At 39.6% G+C, this 24024-nt stretch overlaps 1 protein-coding gene across 2 annotated transcripts in view; it reads left to right on the forward strand.

The window, feature by feature from the left end:
• JAG2 (jagged canonical Notch ligand 2) overlaps positions 1 to 24024 on the forward strand; it is a 69025-nt gene that overhangs the window by 14384 nt on the left and 30617 nt on the right. For both annotated transcript variants that reach the window (XM_053981241.1, XM_053981242.1), the window contains exons 3-5: positions 11743 to 11797; positions 18419 to 18673; positions 19636 to 19696. In XM_053981241.1, the coding sequence (XP_053837216.1) occupies positions 11743 to 11797; positions 18419 to 18673; positions 19636 to 19696 (371 nt within the window). The remainder of the gene's footprint in view (positions 1 to 11742; positions 11798 to 18418; positions 18674 to 19635; positions 19697 to 24024) is intronic.

Here is a 24024-nt window from a genome sequence, read left to right on the forward strand (position 1 = left end):
TTCAGGATTGATGCACGTGGAGTTAATTTCATTGTCCTTTCTGCTGCTTTTTCTCTAGAACTCTCAAAAAGGGAAATGCAGCTGGGGGATGTTAACTAGGCTCTCCTGTTTGAGAGGGAGGCAGAGTACAAACTCTGATACCTGTTTGACAGTTATCAGATAGGCTGTTGGGATGTTGTCTGTTCCTTTTATATGGTTGTAGTGTTCCATACCAAATCCTATTGCTCTGGTTGGTAGCTGTTATACTTAAAACAGTGTTGGTAATTGGCTGGCTTCTCTACTACTTAAATTCTGCTAAGGTGTAAAAGAATATCTTGCTAATGCTATTTTATATTCCAATATACTTTCAAGACACCTCACTGGGACAGGCACAGTAACACCCATATCAAAGGATACCCAAATATGTGTTAACACAAATATTTGTTAACTTTTAATCACACTACACAAAGGTTTAGTGTATATAGATAGATATCTTGGGTAAATTAGCTGAGGGGAGCTGTGCCTGTAGGAAGGATGACTAATGGTTCTTCTGTAACTGTTTTGTGTTCTGTGCTCATCACTAGCTCTTATCAACTACTTGAAACAAAGCAAAGTGATGAGCAGGGTGGTTTAAGACTGTTTTCAGGTGGATTTTACCTTGTGTACATGTCATTCTTCTCTACCGTGTCATTTTTTCTTTCTCAGTGGTCATGTATAAACAGAGCATTGCTGTGCTCAGGCTGCTGGGAGAAGCTCTCCTTTTTTGAGGCTGTTTTCCACATGCCTAAAGCTTTTTATGGGATGCTAAGCCTCTGCCCAGCAGATCTGAGGATCAGCTCCAAGATGCTTTTGCCATGTTTTTTGTTGCAGGTTGGAATAGAATTGGTGAGCTGGGCTTCCTTTACCTGGAGGAAAAGCAATTTCACAGAGTTATCAAAGGCTATTGAGTTTCTGCAAGTCTTTTCTCAGGACTTATTGGAAACCTGCAGGAGAAGGTCTTATGTGCTTACTGACAAAAACTTTAAAGGCATTTTTTTCCTTACTGGAGAGTGTGAAAAAATTCAAATTAAAAACATTACCAGCAGTTGGTTTACCTCTGCATAGGTATGGCTCCAGAAGGCCTGTGATGTCTTAATTCCTGCTTCTCTACTCCTGTTTATTTTGATCTAAAACACGTTTCCTGAGGTCACTAAGGATTCTGATCTCTGCTCAAATTCCAAATCTGTGTTGTCTGAGGCCTGGGCTGAGCCTGTAGCAATTGTCAGGCACAATGATATTGAGGCACACCCAAATGGCTGAAAGGATGTATCTGTTGTTTCCATTTATCAGGAGTACTCCAGGGGTCCATGCAGAGTATCTAGGAGCATCTTTTGGAAATCTAGCTAATTAACCTGGTTTGCTCTGAAGAGGCTGGTTCTTCCAGTAGCTTGTGTCTGGGATCTTGTGTAATGACAAGGATTCTATATGTGATTTTAAGTTTTGTTTTATGGAGAGTAGTATTGCATTTGGGGTGGTTCAGTCAAGTAGGGGAAGTCCTCTAGCAAATCTGTTAAAGTAAAAAAAGTTTTTTTACTTTTTATTCCCTTTCATCTTTTAAGTCTTAACATTTTTTTAGCTGTTATTTCCAGACTGAAACAGATGCTCTTGCCTTCACAGCTTCTGTGCCAGTCATGCTAAACTAATCTTTGCCTTTCCTATTCTATTCTTCCCCTAATTCTCCCTGGAGAATAAAGATGATGTTTTGAAAGCTGTTTTGTTCCTTAGACTGGCTCCTGAGTGGCTGAGAGGCCCAGATTTTAATGGGGGAAGTATTTCTTGCTTACTCTTCAGCTGGTATGGAATAACTTGTGTGGCTGGTGTGACACTTGGCTCAGTGACACACGTAGACGGTGCAGAATCACTTTCTTAGTGGAGGAAGGTTAATTAAGAATAGCACTAGCCTTCATCTGTGCCACATGGAAGCCAGTAGGGGTTGGTTTTGGCTACTGTAAATAGAATAGCTAAAGTTTGGAGATGAATTGTGAAATTATTTCAGTTATTTTTCTGTGTAAACCTTGGTACACCAGTCTTCTCCAAAACAAGTGATGTTTTTTTTCTTATAGCTAAAGCAGGATTTTTGTCACAAATGTGCTGATGAATTTTTGTGTGAAAAATTGCTATGAAATCATTAAGCTTTGTATTTCACTTGACACTTGTCAATCTTCTTCTAGTGAAATAAGTGCTTGCTGTATTTGAGCATCTCTGCTGTCTTGCCTTGAATGACAGTATGTTCTGCTTTGTGTCACCTGACTTAATCACTATTAAAAGGCTGTCTGGATTACCTTTCCTCAGGGGAACTTTCAGAAGCCTACAGTCCTCTAAACCTTTATTCTAAACAATAAGATCTCCCAGTTAGTAGATTTAGCTCTGCTTTACTTTTTTACCTGAATATAGTTTGTTGCATTCACTGCAACAGGTAGCTGACTGAACAGCATGCATGGGTTGGTGTTTTCTGCATTTGTTCTTTTCATGTGATATTTCAATGTTGCAGAAGGGAGACTCTTGATTAGATTTTTCAATTATGTCTTCTTCTGTCATGGTTTTCAAAGAGAAGTTCCTAGATAAAATTATAAATCTGATTTAGAATTGTGCTTTGTTTCTCCTGGCTTCCTTTTCTTCCTCAAACAGTGCTTAGTCACAATTTTGATTATCCTGGGATAGATGGTAATGGCTCAGGCAGGTGTGCAAGATTCTACAGTGTAATTGTCTTACTAATTTCAGCACAGTCTTGTTTTAATGTCAGCCATCAGAAAAAGTTAAATACTTGCTTCAGAACCACACCTGTACTGAAACTGGAGTTCAGCGAATGTAAACAAATGTTCATTGGAGGTCAAGGGCAAGAATACAGAAAACTGCTTGTCATTGTCCCTAGCTTTGCTTTCAATCTGAGCACCTCCAGAAAATAGTTGTGGTTGGTCTCTCCAAAGTATTTGTGCCAGTTTGCCCTTGGGCCCACAAAACTCTTAGAACCACTTTTCCCTTGGGCCGTCTGTGTAGCGTTTTGCCAAGTTCTGCCTAAAATGCCGTCTTCTCTGACTTCCATTTCTTCTGGCCATGACTCCTGTTAGCTCCCTTTCTTACCTTTTGAGTTCTTGCCAAGACCATGGAAATAGATGATCTCTTCCTGACCCATCCCAGGGTCTGTTGCAGCATTTAGGCTTCTGTCTCCTGTTGTGTCTTCTCACATACTCCTGTTGTGTCTTTTCCAGGCTGAGGAGTTTTGGCTGATTCTTTAATTTCTTTCATGGAAATAACTTGATTCTTTGTTCCTTCTTCTTGCATTTCTCAGGACCTTTGATTTCTACAATCCCCCTCCTGGAAGATTTTTGTTTTTCTCTAACTTCTTTTCCTATCCAGGGTGCTCTTTACAACAGACTTCTAAATATTAAGTAGTCAAGACACGGATAAGTGTGGGAGGCAGATCTCTTACTGTGATCAAAGAACTTGTGTTGAGTTGTGAAGGGAACTTGCTTATCTGGGAGAAGCTGCATGGCTTTGGTGGATTGAAGGAGTAGCTGGTTATGGTTATCAAAAGATCTGTTTAGTGAAACCTTGCTTATCAGTACACATTTGCACAGAAGAACAAGGTCATAGGTGTCATTAACCCAGGGTTATGACAGGCTCTATAAAAATTAGTTTACATTCAACAAGGTTGGAAGCTAAAATGAGATTTGCAATGCTGTACTCCTACTACACAGAATTCAACAAAGAATTCTGAAGGATACCATGGAAAGAGAAAAGAATAAGACTAAGAAGTTGCTTAAAGACCACCTAGGATGTCATTGTTCTAGTAACTAGAATAAAGTTACTGGTCATTCATCTAAGATGAAATTGATTATTTTTTCATAAGCATTAAGCTTGCTTATTCAGTTGGGAAAAAATCTTTCCTCCTTGATGTATTGATTAGTTTTATAAGCCAATACTTTTGTGGAGACTTGTATCACAGAGGAGGTGCCTAGAAATGGCATAGGCAGAAGGCATTTGCAGTAAAATAGAAGTGTTTCAAGAAAACTGACAGCTTATAGCATGGATTGGTATTAAGCATTGATATTCTTGTTTCTAGCTGGAAAATCTCAAGGAAGACAAGTTATCATGGGAGTCCTGAGTAGCTGAATTTTCGCTGATGGGTTGGTTTTGGTTTTTTTTTGGGGTTTTTTTTTTTTTTGGGTTTTTTTTTTGTTTTGTTTTTTTGGTTTGTTGTTTTTTTTTGGTTTTTTTTTTTTTGGTTTTTTTTTGTTTTTGTTTTGAAAGTATATGGAAAACAGATAATTTCTAAGTCAATCCTATGGTGTTTGCTGAAATTTAAGTTGCCACAGTTGGCAGCTTGGACTTCATAGTTGGAACTTAATCTCCCTGAACACAGCAGAGATGTATACATGCTGGAATCAGGGGAAGGGGGATGGATAGGGTGGGGATGAATAGCAGCTATAAAAAGCAGAGGCAAGCATTACTGCTGTTCCTTTGGACTAGCATTACTGCTATGTGTGTAATGGTGAAAGGCGCTGCTTGAAAATAGGGAGGGGCTCCTCTAGGAGCTGAGAGAAGTCAGCAGATGAACTCTTCTTCAGGTGAAACCCTCACGGGGCTGCTGCCTGGTCACATCTCCTGCAGGTTTTTTAAATGAGAAGCTAATGACTTACTCCTGGTGCTGTGCAAACTGTTCCTAGGGTGCCTGTTTCCTTTTCCCTCAGGGATGCTGCTGCCCTGGCTGCAGCAGCTGTCTGACAGGTGCTATCAGAGGTCAGGGCCAGTGCTGAACCAAATGTGCCATCTCTGACTTGCCATTTGTCACAAAGTTCACTTGGCTGAGATATGCTTTGAGTTTCTGTCTAGGGTGCTAAGTTAGAAGAAGGTTATGGAGTCTTTATTCCCATGGTTTAGCTTCTCACATGTAGATGGATCTCCTGAGGGCTCTCACTTTGCTTTTATGTGGTCTGAGGTGACTGTATTAACATCCTGCCTTGAGGAGCTCTAGTCTGTCATGGCATTTTGGGCTTTTGTGAAAATGGGTCTCTGTTTCCTACAGGCATTAGCTAAAGCTAGTATGTGACTTGAGATGATTTTGAGAACTCCACAGTTGAAATGTTTGCTGTCCCATGACATATAAAGACCACTTCACACTGGGAAACTCCTGCTGCATTCTGCCACTCAGGAGGATCAGAGTATCTTCAGACTTTCACCTGAAGATCTTATTTACAAATGTGTTCTCTGGCAAGTTATGTCAGGATCCTGGTGGTTTGATCCCCCTGGAGAGAAGCACACTACTCCTGTTTTGTAAAACACTAGGCACTGCCAAATATGTGTTGTAATACCCCTTTGAGTTCCTCCTTCAAGCTGTTTTATCTTTCAGATGCATGCAGCTGGTTGTTGATAGGATTCCTCCACCTAGTTGCTGGGTAATTTTCTTTACCTGAAGTGAGTCTTTACCTGGGTGTTAAATTTGATATATTAACACCAGGACTGACTCTTATTCACCTGTTGTTTTTATTTGTGCTCTTTTTGCAATGAAATGATCTTAATAGTCTAGATTTCCCTCTGCCACCCCCATATGCACACACATACACACTCCTCCAGCTTAGGTTTTGCTTAGTTTGGTGGAGGAGTGGAATGAGTGTTCAGACTCATGTAGGTGGAGATATCAGCCTGTTGTCTGTTAACCATGGCAAAAAATAGCCCCTCTCACCCCTCCCTGGTTTTGCAGACTTCCTAAAGTTTGTCAGGTGGGGCTAATTCACAAAGAGTTCCCCTCACACAACAGTAGGACTCCAGAGTTTGTAAACATCATCTTGCTTTTGTGACTGGGCCAAGAGGAGTATAACTGCAGTAATTGCTCTCAAATAGAAAACTTGAACTTGCTCAGCTGCTTTCTGCTGCTGATGTTTGCAGGACTCTAACCCAGCTTTCCACTCCTAACAAAATGGGGTTGTTTGGCCCTGGTTTCCAAAGGCAAGGTTTTTGTTTAAGAGTCACTATGCTCACTCCTTAAATGAAAAATGAAGATATAGAGGATGGTCATCTTTATGATTTTGGATGGTGGATGGTCTCTGAATTAAACAGACAAGCTTCTTGCATGCAAATTGCTGAAATATCCTTCAAGTTTCAGAAAAAGCCCTCTACCCTGTCCCTGTCCCCAGCCCCCATGGTCCCCCCAAATGGGGATGATTTACTCTTTTAATAAAGGTCCCTCTTAGGACGTTATAATGTCTGTTTCTAAAAGATAAACCTGCAGACTGTCTGCCCTTAAACTTGTATTGACTGCGAGTCCTGGATCTTCTCAGAATCTTTCTTCATTCTTTCCTTACTCACTTTCCACCTCTGGGTTATTCATGAGGAAGTTGTATGAACTTGCTGCAGAGTTCCTGGGGAAGGAAATGGAATATGCTTGCCTTGAAGTCAGCTTTTTCCATGGCAAGCAGGCGTGCCTGGGGGAGGGGGAGAGGTGCTGAAACAAGAAGGGGGGCAAGCCCCCCGACCTGTGCTTGTCTCACTTGGCTCAAAGTTTCTTATGAAAGCAAGTGTGAGAACTGACTGTGCTGATCAAGACTTAGTGGACTTGGCTACAAGAAATATTAGTGGTGGCTTGTTCCAGAAGTTACAAAAATTAACCTGCAGTAAGACTAGTGATGTGCTATCCAGTGTTTGGACAGTTGAAATGTTTGAGTACAAATGTTTCCTGTGCTTGATTGAGGTTTGAAAAGAAACCGTAATTACTGGAGGTGAGACACTGCATTTACTGTGTGACTGTAGAACAGAAAGATAAGGTGGGCTTGGGATTTGTTTAGGAGCAACACTTTTTTTCTACTTAATAGCTGATTCTTAAAACATTTTTCTGTGTAGACAATCTAATCAGTCCTTTTATTCATGTGAAATTAGCAACTTTTTGTCTGTTAGCATAAAAGTCACAATAGAATGTTATTGATGTGGAAAACTTAAAGTATTGATTTTGGCTCAAACTTCACCTTTGGCACTTTTCAGACTGTGGGTTGGAGACTCTAAGTTCTCTACCTGACTGAAAATGCTGTCATCAGATTGATCATCTCTCTTAGGATGAAAATTCTGACATGACTGGTTTGCCAGAAAAAAACCCTACCTTTTAAATGTTGATTTGCAGATATCAAGGTGATAGTAGCAGTTCATGAAAAGACAGTGCCAAACCAATATTACAGGTCTTGTTTCCCCCCTCCCCAGAAAGGAGGTCTCTGGGATAGTTTGGGGAGTGTTTTGTTTAGTGTAAACAGTGGAATAATGCTTTGAAGTTGCTTGTGTCAACATCAATCCTGAGGAAAAAAAACAGCATCACCAGGATCGACAGACTTAATTTGTATCTTTCCAAGCTACTTGGCATATCTGTTTAGTTAACTCCTACGAAGTGGCTCTTGCATAAGCTGTGCTCTGCTGCAGAAGTGCACTGATGCTCTTCTGACTCGTAGCCTTTAACATCTTCTGAGTTTTGATTTGATGAGCACAAATGATGAAGTTGTGTGTTTAATTCTTTCAAAAAACAAGCTTAATCACCAGAGTCAATAGAATCAAGTCCGTTTCCAGTGCTGTATGTTCCATAGACCCATCCCCACCTCCTCAAATGTGTGCCGTGGTCACTTTAACAATATTTTCTAAATGTTTTGCTTGTACTGGTTGAAATGAACAACAGATAATACTTCACAAAGCTTTTTGTCTAGATCAGACCAGACTGGAATATGTATGTCCTGCTGTTCTGTTAGCCTACAGCAAGAGTTATGTACAAGTTAAATAAGCAGGTGTGGTGGTGTGTGTGTATTATGTGTCAGACTCATGATTTTGGGGCATTCTTAGGATACTTGTGTAGTGTTTTTTGTTAGATTTATGCATGAACTTGAGCACACTTACATCAACAGTCTCTGTGAGAACATATTCTTAAATAACTTTTAAGCAAGTCTGTTCATATTAAATATACATCAAAAAGCCAAGACACTGCTGGATGATGTGAGGTTGTTAAATACTTGCTGTATAGGTAGTCCTTAGGTTCTGGACAAGAGCTAAATTAATGCAAGTTCTGTTGCTGTTTTCTGTAAGCACAGTTTAAGAAATATGTCAGGTGTCAATGTCTGCTACAGATGAGTTAGTTGCAGCTGGTGTCAGTGGATGTGTTGGTTGTTCTGTGTCAAGACTTTCTGTAGAAGATTGCAGATGTGACTAATGTCAACTGGTGGTAGAGTTTTCATGAAATGAGTGTGACCAGTGTGAAGCTGAAAATATCCTTTAAAATTTATATCCATTAGTGTTATTAAATGTTAGCACTTATTCTGGTTATTAGGTAAGGTTATGATCAAGGTGAGTGTACGGATGTTAAAATTTTCACTAATAAATAATTTTGGTAGTAAAACATGTTTCTGATAATTGAGCCATAACTGGGAAGCTCTGAGTGTTGCATATTATGAACATATTTAGTAACACAGATGCTTTTAAGTTTTCAGCTGTCATTTTACAGTGAAATGCAAAATTCAAAGACATGTAAGCAGATCTAGTGCAAGACTTGGTACATGTGGTAGTGGGCAAGACTGGGTTTTTTTAACGAATGGGTTAAGGACCAGTTTTCTCTTTTGAGGTGTAGTTGTAATGTGATGATCCATTGCACTACCACAGGGAGGAATTCCTCTTTCAAGTTATTGGCCAGCTGGAGATGAGGAAGGGGGTGACAGGTTGGGTTGGTAACCATAACTATCTTCTCTAGAGGTAAAATATAAAAATCAGTTTTACAGTTGCATTCTTGCTGTGTGTGTTTGGAGTTGTTAAAGGGTGAATGTGTAACTCAGCAGAGAGCAGAAGTTGCCCAACTGAGAACTGTCCCAGCTGAAACTGACGGTCCAGTAAATACTCATTTGTCTATCAGTGCTGTGTAATGTCATTTGATTAACATCTCTAATCTCCTGCAAGTGTGACTGCAAGCCTTCCTGAAAGGTTACACTCCAAATGCTTGTTCATGTGTGAACAGCCAAGTGCCAGCCTAGTCACCCATAAAAGTAGACACAGGGAAGTGAAAGGATTTAAAAGTATTTGTCTTGTCTTTGCTGTGTAGGTTCTTTAAACTTATTACAGGTAGTCTGTGGCTCTTGGTGGTGACCAGTGGGAGGATGGTTGAAGCAAATGCTGGGGACCAGGCCTGTGGGACCTGGGGCTTGCAAAGCCACGAGGAGGCAGCACGAGCTGTGTGGGCTCCTCCACGTTTTGGACAAGCAGCTCTGCACCAGAGTCATAGGTGCTCGTAATGTACTATTAAGTTTTTATAAGATTGTAAAGTAGTATTTTCTGCTCCAGAGACTATGCCAACTTAGACCATGAGGTTTGCCACCAGAGCTGTGGGATTTCTTGTTTTAAGCATCTTAAAATGCTTATTTATCCTCATTCACGCTGCCCAGCATGATCATGCTGGAACAGTGCATTGCATAGAACTCTTTACCTTAGCATCCTGAGCAGAGATACAAATCTGTTTTCATATGGTATGATGGGAAGGCATAGATGGCTGGTCTGTTTCCTAAGACACCAAGTCCATCTTAAATTTTTTGCTGTCTTTTGTGGGCAGTCAGATGCAACAGCCAATTTGCAATAGGAAAGACCAGCCCTTACATAAGTAAATGGATATCTGGAAGCACTTGAGCACTGGGCTATACTTCTAATACAAATCAATGGAACACAGGAAAACTAAAGGATATGTTAGAAGGTAAGTAGTTAAAAGTGGAAGATGTGGGTAACTTTGGACCTTGCACTGATTGGCAGAATTCTGCCTGGATTAGTTCATAATTTTGATACAGAATAAGGAGACGTGCCATTGCCAGATGATGTTAGGGTAGTATGATATAGAACTTATTTTTTTCAATTATTCAATGTATGGGTGTTTTTTTCAGGTAGCAGGTAGGATTCTACTGTACTCTGAAAACACTGCCTGCAACCCCTCTTCCTGTCTGCATCCCTAAGTGCTGAGACTGGGGAGTGCAGGGAGTTGGAGGGTGAAGCTACTAAAATGCTCTGCTAATGTTTGTTTTTAAAAATTGGGTGGAGTTGAGCTGTGCTGTCATACTCAGAGGTAGAGCCCTTTGCTTTCTCAGCTGATCTCTCTCAGTTGTCCATTTCCAAGGGCAGTACAAACTCAAGTGTGTCTCTGTCCAGTATGGTCACTGCTGAGCTCCCTTTTCCCTTCCTTTCTTTAGTCTAATCTGAATAGTCACCACTAAACCTGTTTCTGTTTCAGTGACGTAAAATCATCTTCCCTAGTATATGTCTGAAGCTGAAAACAGAGTAGAAAGACTTATTTTCAAAGGCAGAGTTGTGGTTTTTATGTTAATGTAACTGAGCAGTAGGAAAATAAGCACTCAAGTGCATTTCTGAGTAGAATGATCTCTGCTGTAGTCATGGAAGACCTCAAACAGGGAACCCTTCTGCTTGGGGTGCTGCACTGATCCTGTTGTTGCTGCTGTTCTAAAATGGGGAGGTTTCAGTGTTATGATCAACCCTGCTTGGTGTGGAGTTGAGGGGTGTGTAAAGCACATAAGGAGCTATCTCAGAATAAAAACACAAATGTCTTGATGTAACAGTAAAATAGTCCTAATGACCCTGTGAAAGGTGGCTGAATTCTTACGTAATCCTCTTCCAAAGAGGGTCCTTGCAATTTCTTGGCTGAATGTCCCCATAGCCATGTGAATTTATAGATCATTAGGTTGTGAACTGTGCACACACTAGGGCTTGGCTCTGCATGAAGATGTGTATAGGAGGACTTCAGGCTAGTGGTGCAATAACTCTCTTCTGTTCTTGATGGTTTTCCTTGATTTTGAATGTATCTGAGGATCTCCGTGTTACTTGTAGCACTTGGAAGCTATCAAAGCTGAATGGTTTGACAGCTATTCTAGTTCATCTCAAAGCAGTTAAAATTACCTGTATACATAACTTTTTTCTAAGTAAGTTTAGTATTTGAATATCTACATCTGTCCCACATTTTTGATCATAAACCAAGGAAAATGCCTGAAGCTTTGGTTTAGTGAAGTAAAGGCTTCATGTTTTTTCTAAATTATTTAAGAAATGTCTGAAATCATGGGTTTTTTCTTTCCTCAGGGAAAAGTACAGTGCCAGGTGTGCTTACTGTAATAATTGTTTATGCGGTGTCTTTTGTAGATCTGCTTTTTATGCTACCCTTTCATAAAAAAGAAGTCTAAATTTATGATAGATGCAGGGTGAATTGTGTATTTCTTCTTTAGATATATTTTTCTGTAAAACAAATCTGGTAAAGACTTGTCTCTCATGTGCTTTCTAATGGATGGCTCTCATTCCATTTTAGGGGAGGTGGTTCAGTTTAAATCTTAAATATCCCAGCTGTTTCCCAAGGTTCAGAACCTCATTTCATTTAAACCTTTTTTAGGGCTGCTTCTGGAAAGGATTTCTGTGGCTAAGCAAAGCTGAGAATTAGGTGTAGTGGGAGGAGAGTAATAATAATTCAGTCCTCAATGTGTGTGTGTGTGTGCATGGAATGTTTTTGTTTTGCTGGTAGCATGGCTTGTCCCACAATTTTAAATGCTGTTATATTTCATGCTTTTGAGAAGATGCCTTCAATGGCTTTCACATGACAACAGAGAAGTGAAATTTTCTACTGCTTTCAGTTGGCTTTCTTGTAGCAGTAATATCTGCTTATTTCAAATCAGTTTGTCTGGCTATAACAGTTTTTTATTACTGTCTAATTGGTGTCTTGTTTTTTTTCAGAGGTCGTTCACATTAATATTAGAAGCATGGGATTGGGATAATGATACAAAAGCTGGTGAGTATTTATTGAAAGCTTGGAGTTTGTACTTATTCTGTGCTGTACATGTGCAAATTGGGGAGGGGGTAAATTGTATCCTGCTGCAATCTTCCATCCCTCCAGATCAGCTCTAGGCAAAGCTGTTGTCTGAGTAAAGGGCATGTACAAATCAAACAGTGAGTATTGGGTTAGGAACTCTGAAAAATTATTGCTGTAATTTTAAAAGCAAAGAGAATGGACAGCTGTAAATAAAGGGTATGATTAACACGACTCTTGATAATTAGCTCTAAAAAAATGTTTACAAATCATGCCTTTATTTTCTTTAAAAAAAGTAAGATAATCTGTAGAGCTGCACTTCAAATTCTCCTTAGTCTGCTTGTGATCATGCTATGCAATAATTTCCACGATCATTAAAGCAATTAAACAATTCTTGCTCCCCATAAGGAAAGTGTACTTCATGTTTTTGTTGCTCTGAATCATGGTATGATCCCTTCTCTGTTTCTCCTCAAGTACTGGAGCTTACCTTGCATTTTCAGTCTGTAAATGCTAATACTCCATGTTAAGGCAGGGTTGTTGATCTGAAGTGAAAACAAGATTATTTTATAAATACTTCAAAATCATATCAAGGTGCTGATTGCCATAATGCTGCTAAATTTGGACTCCAGCTTGAACCTACTCTTTGTAAATGGTTTACAAATATGTCTTAAAATAACCAATGCTTCTGATTACAAGAAAAAAAATGAACCTCAGACTTGCATTGTGGTTATTGATGGACTGTTTAATTCTGGTTGGGATCAATGTAGGGGAAGGTAAGTGTCTGAACATTGAGATAGTGAAGAGGTTACATACATTCAAAATCATCATAAGATTCTGTATCAGTAATGCTGAGTTTTTAGTTTAACTGCTACCTGAACCCTTCTTCTGTTAGAGTTAAGCTTGTCTTGTTTACAGCTGCTTTAGCCTTTTTCTGTTTGTTTTCTTTATACCTCTGATTAATGTTGCTGCAACTCTTCAGTTGAGTTTGTCCACAGCCTTCTTGAATGGCACTTCCTAAAGCTGGGCGTGGTATTCAAAATGAGCTCTCGCGTGCTGAGCAGAGTAAGCCCAAATCTTGAATATGTTTACACACCCTACATAGTAACAGATTGGAGGAATCCTCTTGAATGCTTTGTTTAAAATATACTATGTGATGTTAACTAATTTAAATGGTTTCCAGCTTGGGAATAATTTATCTAGGGGCAGCTAGTACAACAAATATTAGAATATTCATGTTGTTACAGAGGGCAAATCAACTCATGAGATGTTGTAGAAAGGACTGAACACGAAGAGGCAGCCTATCCTGTAAATCAGCTGTATGCATTCAAGTGCTGGATTTCATTTTTTAATTAGCTTCTTAATAAATAATAGTATTGTAACTTCGTTTATTTCTTAGAATTTGCATAATCCTCTTGCAAATCTGTAACTTTAAACCTCAGATTTCTTTTGAGTACGCTTGATAAGAGGACAGTCATTCAGCCTTGTGTTAGGTCTTTGTTATGCTTTTTAGTTTAACAAGCTCTAACAAATCTCTTTACTTGCATTCTTTTTTTTCCCTGAACTTCAGGCCAACAGGATATAGAGTGTTTTCTGGAGGCCCAGTGTGCCATCTCCTTAAATTAACAGTTTCTATGAACTGTGGGAGAGTACATAAGTGTCAGATTACAGTTTAGCTCTATGAGAAACTGCTGATGGAAAGTGAACTTCCCTTTAATTTAGGCTGCCAGAGAGAGTACTGCAACGTTGTATTGCAGCTGAAATCTTGAAGGCTTGTCAGGTGAATTTAGGAAGGCTTTCTTGGCCTGTAATTTGGCAGAAGACTAGCCAAGTGCTTGTCTTGGTTAAATGTTTCTGTAGTCTGTTTTCTGTGATAGAGATGTGTTGCTTTGCTGTGCTTCAATTTAGATTTGCATATAAGATTCCTAGGAAGAATTCCTTAATGCTGAAGGTTTTCTCTTTTTTTGAGAAATCTTGGCGGTGAGTCCTCCAGTAGGTTTTGCCTTGTGAACCTGTCAAGATGCAAAGATGCTTCAATTCAAAGATGTATTTTTGCAAGCACCACTGAACTGCCAAACAGGCACAGATCAGTAAAAATTCACATGTTAGAGAAGAGGAAAGGGAATACAGCAGCTCCTCCAGAGAAAAGACAGTATCTGGTCCTGGAGGGGTGAAGTGAATGTCTGTGAAAAGCGTAACTCCCTGTCAATCCTGAGTGCTGTGCTGATCTGAGGATCAGATTACATGTAGCTTCTGTTGCTACTGTAAGATAGATTAATCAAAGTAATTGCCAGAGTCTGTTTATAAGCTGATTAATTAGTTCTAGAGTCAGGTTTTGCTTTCCTTTAATGGGGATGAATAAGGCTGAATGTTAAATGTGTAGGGTCTGTGTTCCAGCTTGGACTCTGAAGTGGGTATTAAAAGCCAAAACAATAGCAACAGCAAAAATAAACAACAAAAACCAAACAAAACAACAAGCAAACAAAAAACCTCCCCTAAAACCTAGAAAGAGAGGCTTCCAGTGAACAACTTGAAGGTTCTAGAACATTTGTCATTCTTCCCTCCTTCTGTGTCCAAGCATCCTACATTCTTGCACTCAGTGAAGGAAGGGGGACTCGGAGCTGGCAGAGCTGACCTGTGAAGTACCATCTCAAGAGCAAGTCTGCCACAGCAAATGTTTCCCCTGTACAAATTCTTAGAGGGTCTTTCACCCTTTACACCCTGAACTGCTGGTGCGTTTTTCTCCTCCTGTGTGCAGCAGGGTTGGCTCGGGGGTAAGCTTGTGGCAGTGTAGTGTTACCTCTTGTTTGCTTTGGAGGGTGGAAGAGGAAACTGGCTTAGATACAAAGTCACTGCAAAGGGCCTGCTCGCTGTCATCTGTCACAGCAGTTCCACTTTCCAGGTAAGTCACTTGACTTGGCAGACTTGAGCAGAGCTCTTGGCAATGCTCAGCCCAGCCCTGCCTTGACAAAGCAGGCTGGCATCTTCACATGTGAAGTAACTTTCCATTTGACTCTGTGTCTACTCCAGACATGCAGTGGGTGCTTTCCTGCCTCCCATTAATCTGTAGGAGACTCATCTGTCCATAGTGCTCAAAAACATGCTGAAGAGAATGTGCTTCCTGAGATGGGCACCTCCTGCTCCTTTGGGTGTGAAGATCTTGTGATGTCTCTGTGATCCCTTACAAACAACTGCCAGCATCACCTTTTGTACAGCCTTGTTGGCTTGTTGGGAATGTCTGACCTCTGCAAAGGGTTGGGGTGCTGATGGGCAGTGTTCTTATTTGTATATTGCACAGTTAAATACTCTTCAGATAAGGCCTTCTCTTCCAAAAATCAGATGCTCTGGGAACATTAATTAAAGAAATAGCTTTTAGGCATCATCTCAATTTATGCAAACATCTGTACCACTATCTGCTTTTCTAGAGAGGCTTGTGGAAAACCTGTTAATCAAGGAAATTGCTTTGGGGGCTGTTTGTGTGTACATGAGTTTGAGTGAATGATGCTTTTTTGACCAATAACCAGAGAAATTCAGTTGTGCCTTTACTGAGAGCTAAAAGTAATAAATGTGAACCCCTAAGGTGAACTTCTATGACAAAGTCAGATGCAGGGAGCAAACTTGTCTCACCAAAACAGTTAGGTGAGAGAGGCTGAATATCTTCAGACGTGCTTTGGTATTGTGGGGGAGGAAGGAGAAACCTTGACAAACATGTTCCTCCCTGTGTTTACAGATCTCTCTGGAAGATGCACCTTCTACCTAGGATCAGTGTTAAATTTGAAGTTAAATAGAACTCCCATACTTACTCTGGTACTTAAGAATTTAGTATTAGAGATGAAATGGCTTGGAGCTGCTTGTCTCATGCCTTTTGTGTCTCAGGGTAAATTATTTGGCTTGCTTATTTAGGCTGTTAAGCCCTACTTATACTGATACAAGCTTAAGGAAAAACCCTTAAGACTCTGAATACATTCCTTTTCAGAGGAGCTTGTGAAGATAAAGTTGGAGTGTTCAAAAAGATAAAAAGAGCACTCTTGGGTTATTTCCCCTGTTCTTGACCCCTGGTATCAAGAGGTCTGTTCTGCATAGGTATATTTGCAGTAGCTGTAATGCTTGTTCTCCAGTTAACTGGGTCTGATGAATCTCCATTAGCCTGAAGATGCCTGATAAGAATTTTATTATATGAGCTACTCCTTTAATCTCAGGACCTGTTCTTCAGTCCATCTGATGCACTTTGAGGAAGTACTTTCACAGCAGTGGCTACTGCAGCTGTTTATAAGGAGCCTATGTTACTTTTATAGCAGGAAAGCAGCTCTGTGATGTATATTTGCTATTTGTTGAATTTTCCTTGACCATCAGGTGATTCAGCATGTTTTCCTTTATAGTTTTTCAATAGTTAGTGGAGGAAAATAAGATGATTAAAGGATGCTGAGATCTGCCCAGTGAAGTGGTGGTGTCTCCATCCTTGGAGGTATTTGAAAGACATGTAGATGTGGCACTTGGGGACATGGCTTAGTGGTGGCCTTGGCAGTGCTGGTTTAATTGTTGGGCTTTGATGACCTTAAAGGTCTTTTCCAACCTAAAAAATTCTGTGATTCTATCTAATCGTTAAACTTTCAGTGATAACTGGTGTGATAAATATCCTATTGGTCAAAAATAAAATTCAGGTAACCTTTTCTGTCTTGCACATGCTGCTGGATGACAGAGCAGTTTATGCCACAGGAATGAGAGTTAAAGAAGAGGGATAGGCTTCAATGTGTCTTGGCCAGCCATAAAATGTTTTATGCAGCCTAGTCCAAGCAAGCATGACTTACAGCTTATACATGGCAATACCAGTTTTAATAATAAAGCAGAGAGATACTGGGAGGTCTTAAAAAAAAAACAGAGTACCTTACTTAAAAGGAATTCTTTTTAAGTTCAGCATTTTTTAATTTCAAGAGGAAGCATCTTTATAGAAGCAAGCTTGGAAAAAGATGCCAAAAGAGCATGATACTTTGGAGAGTTTGATACTTCTGTAAGCATTTTTTTTTTTTAATATTGGAGTGGCTGAAAACACTTTGCTATGAGATGCACAGGATTCCTCTAAACTGTCAATAATGTTCTGGTTGAGAAACAGTCACTCCTTGGGTTTTGTTTTCTAAACATATGAGGTTAATGGGTTCTAGAAAGCACCTGGGTAAGTAAAATGCATTTGCTAAAGGTGGTAGCTTAGCATTGCTTGCTACCAGCTTGGCATGTTCTATATTATTAATAATTTGAACTTCAGGCTTTATCTCACTATCATCTCAGCCTCTGGCTGTATGCAAGTCTTTGGTTATGCATTTCTTTTAACATGTACTTTACAGAATCTTTATTTAAAGAAAATGAGTGCTGAAGCTCTGCACTGGCAATGTTATGGCTATTTCATAAATGTGTATGAAATTAATATGTTCAAGTCAAGCTTCTGTACCTTTTTCTTATCTTTAAATAGTGTTTGTAGTTCCAGATGCAACTTGCAGTTACCTAGAAAAGCTGTACAGCAGGATGGTACCAGATTAGAATGGTGAACCCATTAGAAAACTCCTGCCACGGGGCTTGCTCACTGTCTGCCCTTACCCTCCCCCTACTGAGCTTTGCTTGTTCTCAATATTTGCTGAAGCAATTGTGTATTTTCATTGTACTGGATATAATTGTCTCACCTCCTGGTATTGAAGCTTCTATACAAAGAATTACATGGATAAAGATACAAAATGGATATTTATGTAAATGAAAATACTTTGTGTTGGCAGTTTCTATAGTGTTACAGCCTAGAATCCTCTTGTCCCCTGGGGTGTGTAATTCTTTGTGCAGGTTTGGCCTCAGTGAGTGGAGCCTGGCAGTAGCAGAGCTGCTGCTTTCCATGGGGACAAGGCAGGATGCTCACAGAGTGTGCTGCAGCAGGGATCACAGTTATCAGGAGTTTTACTGGGGGTGAGGATACAGAGCTGAGAATGGCCCTTGACAATCCTGGGTTCACTTGTTTGTTTTTTCTCAAAATGTCAAACACTAGCTGTGTAGTGTTCTATGGAATGGTTGTTAAAGATGTTTTGCATTTGCCTTTATTTTAGAGTGAATAATAAAATAGAAACAGGCTAGTTTATATATATAATGCAAGCCTACAGGAACATTCACTATTGCTCAGTAATTTTGCAGCAAATTGAATATATTGTGTTTTGCTTTATTTTTAAAATTAAACTCGCAGCAGAGAACTTTATCTGAGCTATGAAATTATGCAGATTTTGCAATTTTAGAAGAACAAAAAGGAGGCAAGAAGAGCCTCAGATCAAGATAAAGCTGCTAGTTGTCAGCATGTGGGTGTGGTATGTTTGGCTGCCTTGAAAAATAAGCTATTTCCTATGGATTATGTTCCAGGGTTTTTTAATATTTCCTTTGGGACACTTTTTTAAATTGGCCTTCCTGTAATGAACTTTGCAAAGCAAAGGAAAATTCAGTTATACAGTAGATCTTTATCTTCTTAACATTTTCTTTACTTGGTTTTCCCTTAACCAGTTGAGTACTTCTGATTGAATTCCACATGTCCTTGTGTGCTATCAAACTTTAACCCTGTTGAATTTTATCTTTCTTTCCAAAAAGGTGAAAACTTGTTGATAGAGCGAGTGGCACATGCTGGCATGATCAACCCAGAAGATCGATGGAAGACCCTACAAATTAATGGTCCTGTTGCCCACTTTGAAGTGCAAATAAGGGTGAAATGTGATGAAAATTACTACAGTGCTCTGTGCAACAAGTTCTGTGGCCCTCGAGATGACTTTGTTGGTCACTACACATGTGATCAAAATGGAAACAAAGCCTGCATGGAAGGCTGGATGGGAGAAGAATGCAAACAAGGTAATATGCTTCCTTTGTCTTGGATTGGCCCGGTGTATGTAGAATAGGTGTCAACTGCTCTAGGTATTTCTGTGGTGTCAGTGCAGTAACATATTGATTTTAGGACTTACAGGCTTTGTTCTTTCAGTACAAATCTTTAAATGAAACATCCTCAGTGAAAAGTGGAGCAGAGGATACAGTGTTGCTTCTGGTGTGTGCTGTGAACATACCCAAACAAATCTAGTATTGAGGGAAACATCCTTTTACTAATTGACTTTATTCAGTGGTGGAGTTCCTTCAAAGCAAAATGATGCATTGCATCTGTTAATGTAAGATGTTATTGAAGTGATATCATCACTTACACAGTAGACTTCAGTCCTGTAAAAATGCACCTATAACAATGTTTCTGCAAATGAAACAGTTTTAAGTGTAAAGCGTGCAAAGCTGAAAGCTTTTTGATTGCTCTTAATGGGAATAGAAATTCAGGTGTAGTCATGTCTTTTAATGTACCACTCAATCAAATCTCTCTGCATTTTGTCTTCAGTAATTAGTGCTAAAATTATTTGACATACTCTTCTTTCAGGGAAAGCTGAAGGCTTTTTAGTTTTGTTTTCTGTTCCTTTTCAGTAAATAGCTTGTTAATGATGGGGAGGGCTGTTTTTACACCAGGTCACGTATCACTTAAAGTTTGGGATTTCCAGCATAATACTAGTCTTATACCAGGTTTTAAAAACAACTGTATTCCATAAAAGTTTGAGTGCTGATACTCCTGCTGCAAAGCTTTTTGGCTGTAATGGTGCTGTGTTCTGTGAAATAACTGTCTGGAAGGAACAACTATTGGAACATGGCAGAAGGCAATCTATTTTGCACACATAACAGACAGGATAAATGACAGGAGCCCTGCCTGAAGAGCTCCAGATTGCTGCTGTACTAATGGATACCTGGCTGCCCAGACTGATGCCCAAATCTTTTTGTGTCTACAGCTGTGTGTAAACAAGGATGTAATTTGCTCCATGGGGGCTGCAGTGTACCTGGGGAATGCAAGTAAGTCTGCATGCTTGAGTATCTTATTTTTTGGGGGGGAAGCATTGATCTCTCAAATGTCCTCCATGTATATTGCTGCTTTTCAATAAGTCTACTATAAAATGGAAAAATTCTGTACAAGAACATGGATGGAAATGGATTTGAAGTAGATGTCATGTGTGTAAGAACTGCATATATTCTGAACATAGTTTTGTGATGCTATGGTATTTTTTGCCTATATAGGACTAAACAGATTTGCTTAATGTAGTTCAAAACTGTGCCTTTATCAAATGAGAAAAATCAATATTTTTATTATGATTATTTTCAAAATCTTTAGGAGTTTTAATCTCTATATGTTTCTCTCAAATGGAAAGGGAAAGCTTGCTCTTTGGACTGTTAGATGAGGAAATGCTCACACTCCTAGAACACTCAATATACATTTTGATCACCAAAATTATAGTAAATGTTGCTGTTCCAAGAACAAAAGGGTTTTGGTAATAATAGAGATACAGTAGCAACCCCAGCCTAAACTTTCTACCCCAGGTAAATTTTTTTGGTCCCTACATATGAGAGAACAGAGCGAAATGTTCCCTTAACTTTGTGATGCAGCTTAAGTAGACTGTGATAGCAAGGGCAGTTGATTGTTTTCCTGTAAAGGTTCAGGCATTCAATGTAGTAGGTCAAGGGGAAGCGGGTGTTATTTTTACACTGTCTGTTGAAGAAGTGGGACAGGTCCACTTGCAAGTTTGGGATCCTGTGTAAGTTGTTGAGTTTATTTGTGGTCAGAGTGGTATGTACCGTTGTAAAGGGTGGATTCACACGGTGCTTCCTTATTGAGCTGTGTTGAACCTGCCTGATTGGAATGATGTGAAACTGAGCTGTGGCTGCCAGAACCCCTGAGAGCTGGCAAATACCACGTTGTGACAAGCTGTGACAGTTTAAGGCAATTTGGCTTCATCCTTCTGACTACTACAGCCTCCACAGAAATGGTGGAAATGGGATGCAGATAGTCCAGTTTAGCTGGGCTTTTAGAGTTAAGCTGGGGTTGAGATGCCAGTTCATGAGCTGTGGTAGGTGACATGCAGACAAGTCCCATCTTGCTGCAGAGCCTCATGTTTTTAACATTAAGGGATGGCAGATAACAAGCCAAACCTTAAATCATTGCAGCACAGAGTGGTTTCTTCCTGTCCTGAAACTTCCATCAGGTGCTGCTGACTTCTTGGAAGGTTTGTTGTGTTGTAGCCCTCTGGTCTGACTGAGAACTGTAAATTTCAAATGCAGCGCTTCAGTTTGTGTGGGGTTTCACTTCTCAAGCTATATAAAAGATTTTTTTTCAAGGAAGATGTTTAAATGATGGCTTCCTTTTTGTGTAAGAATATTTATATATAAAGTTATTTGTGATTTTTCCATATCACTAAGTATCTTCCTTGTAATTTCAAGTATTGGGTGCTCCTACTGCTGTTGGGCATTTTTTGTTACAAGTAGAGATTGTGGTTGAGAGCTGGGCCGGTATCATTTCTGCCTGAAGAAGAAACACTCCTTCCTTTGAGCCTTCCAAGAATGCATTTGTTCCCCATGAGAGCCTATTTTAATGAATTTTGATTCATCTAAGGGTTTCTGGTGTCCTGTAGGTGTCAAAGTAGCATCCTAGGAGCCTGTGAATATTTGCTTTTTGAATGCAAAAAGTCTTTAACTAAATATGTAAAAGAAGCAGATTTAAACAAATACATAGCAGTACCTTTGGTTGGGTTATTTTTTTAGATGGGGGTGGGTGGGTGCAAGGGGTTGGTGCAGTTTCTTTTTCAACTTCCATTTCTCTGTGATACCAGCTGTATCTGAGAAGGCAGAAGCTGGAGAGGAGGAGGTAGGTTTCAAGAAGGGAATATAAAACCTTTCAATCTGATAGGCTGGGTGCTGTTACCTTTTTCAAGGTGGCTGTCAATAGGTGCCTCACATGGCAAAGCCTTTCCTTGCAGCCTGGAGCTGATGGGAAGAAACATCTGGGGTTGTAAATCCAGGTGTTCCCTTGCAACCTGCCCAGCTAAACTGAGCTCACAAAAATAACCCCGAGTCTGCTGAAGAACTCTGTCCAGGTATCTCACTATTGTGATGAGTGGATTCTCTCACCTGAAAGAAAGTACTGAGGGAAGGAATAGTGGATTGTGTGCAGCTTACCTTGTTTCTTGATGGCTTCCTGCTCAAGTCAGAACTGTGATCAGCAAGCTGAAGAAGAACAGTGGCTTTTCTCTGTGTAGCCACTCTTTGTAATATTGCAGAAAGTTCTTAGCTATCTGTTGAATGGTGATTTGGTAGCTTGAGTGTGTTCACAGACAAGCTTTAAATTGTGTCTTTAAACTGTACTCTGTCATAGTTATTAGAATATATTGGAAATGTTGCTTTTAACCAAAATGGATAATGCTTTCTGTAGAAAAATGATGCTGACCTAAAAATAAACAAGGCTTACAGACATGACCTTTATCTTCAGTAGTACAAGGGAAGCTGTTATTTAAAAGAAACTGCTATGTTTGGTGCTATTGAATTTTAATCTACATTCCTTCATCCTGGTTTCTGGACAGCTGCCACTGTAATTTAACAGGTGAAAACAATGTCCTTTTTTAATTCAGAAAGAAAATGAAAATGTGAGAAAAAACATGGGTGTGAGGTAGTTGGGAACCAGCTGGTGCCAAAAGCTACTTAATTGCCAAAACTTGCAGTGCTGTTAGTAAATAGAAAAGCTGGAAAATGGCTTCATCTTCAATTTGCTTGAACATGGAGGTAACTTAAACAGAGGCTCCAAGGCTTCAACCAAGGTCTCAAGAAAAGATCTATCCTCCAGCTTTTATGTTCCAATGTAATTTAGAGCCATTCTCAGATTAAAAGTTACACTAAAATCAGAAGTAGCTAAATGACCTCAGATTGTTGATAAGGCTGTGTCACTGGTTCTGGATGTGCATCATCTATTGGTCAAGTTCATGCACCCATTTGCTTTGAGAAAGTTATAGTGTTGAGATGTTCTTCCATTTCTTCCACTGAGTTTACATCAAAATGGAAAATAAGTAGGGATGTCTCAAAATGACCTGGTGTAGAAAATGATTTTTGTGGTGCACCTGGGTCCAGGCGATGTGTTTTTGTCACTGTGGAGGCAATTCAGCAAAAATAAGAATTTCCTGAATAAAGATGAAAAATCCATCCTTGAGGAAAGCAAAAGCAACTTAGCTGAGTCTTGCAAGGATGGAAGAATGCCACCATCCTAAAGAGAAAGCAAACCGGTCTTTACCCACAGTGCATAAAGAAAGACAATAAACTTTGGTCTGTAGTGGCAGACTAGATGGTCTTTTTATAATTGATTTCACCAGGCCAAAGAAGTAGGAGGGATTATCAAAGACAAAACATTGCAGAGCCTTGATGCTGGTACTTTTTGTATGTTTTTACATCATTTAAAGTACTTTGTTAAATTCCATTAAGCTGTCTAGAGGAGAATGAAATTTGATCTAATGGCTCATATCTGGCTTGGGTTCAATGACCTCATGAAATTAGCAGAGTTGAATGTAAAGAAACCACCAGTGACAGTCTCTTTCCTTGATTAAAACTGCTGACCTGGGTATGTTTGGTACCACTCATAAACTGTCACTAGGCTTAACAGCTCAATCTTTCACTTCCTTGTTATCCACAGTGGTATGGCTTTGGTTGAGGTCCAGATACGCCTCATCTGGCTTATATTGTCATAGCCCTGACAGGATGATGGTATTTTCAGAAGTCTTTCTACTTTTCCCATTGCCTTTGGACATTGATTTCTCATCTAAAGCAAAACAAAAGGGGTTGAATCCATAACACTGCTCAGCTTGGGTTCTGGAGCCATGGTAAGAGCTAGGTTTTGTCCTGGGAAATGCCAGTCTTACTTTCCACAACTGATAAGAAAATTTCTTTAGAGTGTGTAGACTAACTGAAATGAATTAGAAATGGAATCATTAATAGTACTCTAATGTGAATTCTGTGCAACATGGATAAAGCAAGTGTACTATTTTTAAAAGAGCTTTTAAAATAAGTTAAAGTTTATATGCTTTGAACTGACTTGTTCAAGAGCTATATATGACAATTTTAGTTTTACAGTTTTGGTGATTTTATGTTTGGTTGGTTTTGTTTAAACTTGTACATTATCTTTGCCCCCATTTAAAAAGTTTTCTCAAGCTTTCTGTCCAGTGCCATGCCTTTTGTAGTCTTTGTATTCCCCTTCAGCAGTCCTGCAGTGCCTGCAAGGGCTGTGGGCATCTCCCAAGTGGTTTTGCTCCCTTCATCTGTCACTTTACGGGCCAGACCCTGCTCAACTGTTATCCAGTACTTTCTTTAGC

This window comes from Vidua macroura, chromosome 6 (genome assembly GCF_024509145.1).
Source record: "Vidua macroura isolate BioBank_ID:100142 chromosome 6, ASM2450914v1, whole genome shotgun sequence".
NCBI lineage: Eukaryota > Metazoa > Chordata > Aves > Passeriformes > Viduidae > Vidua > Vidua macroura.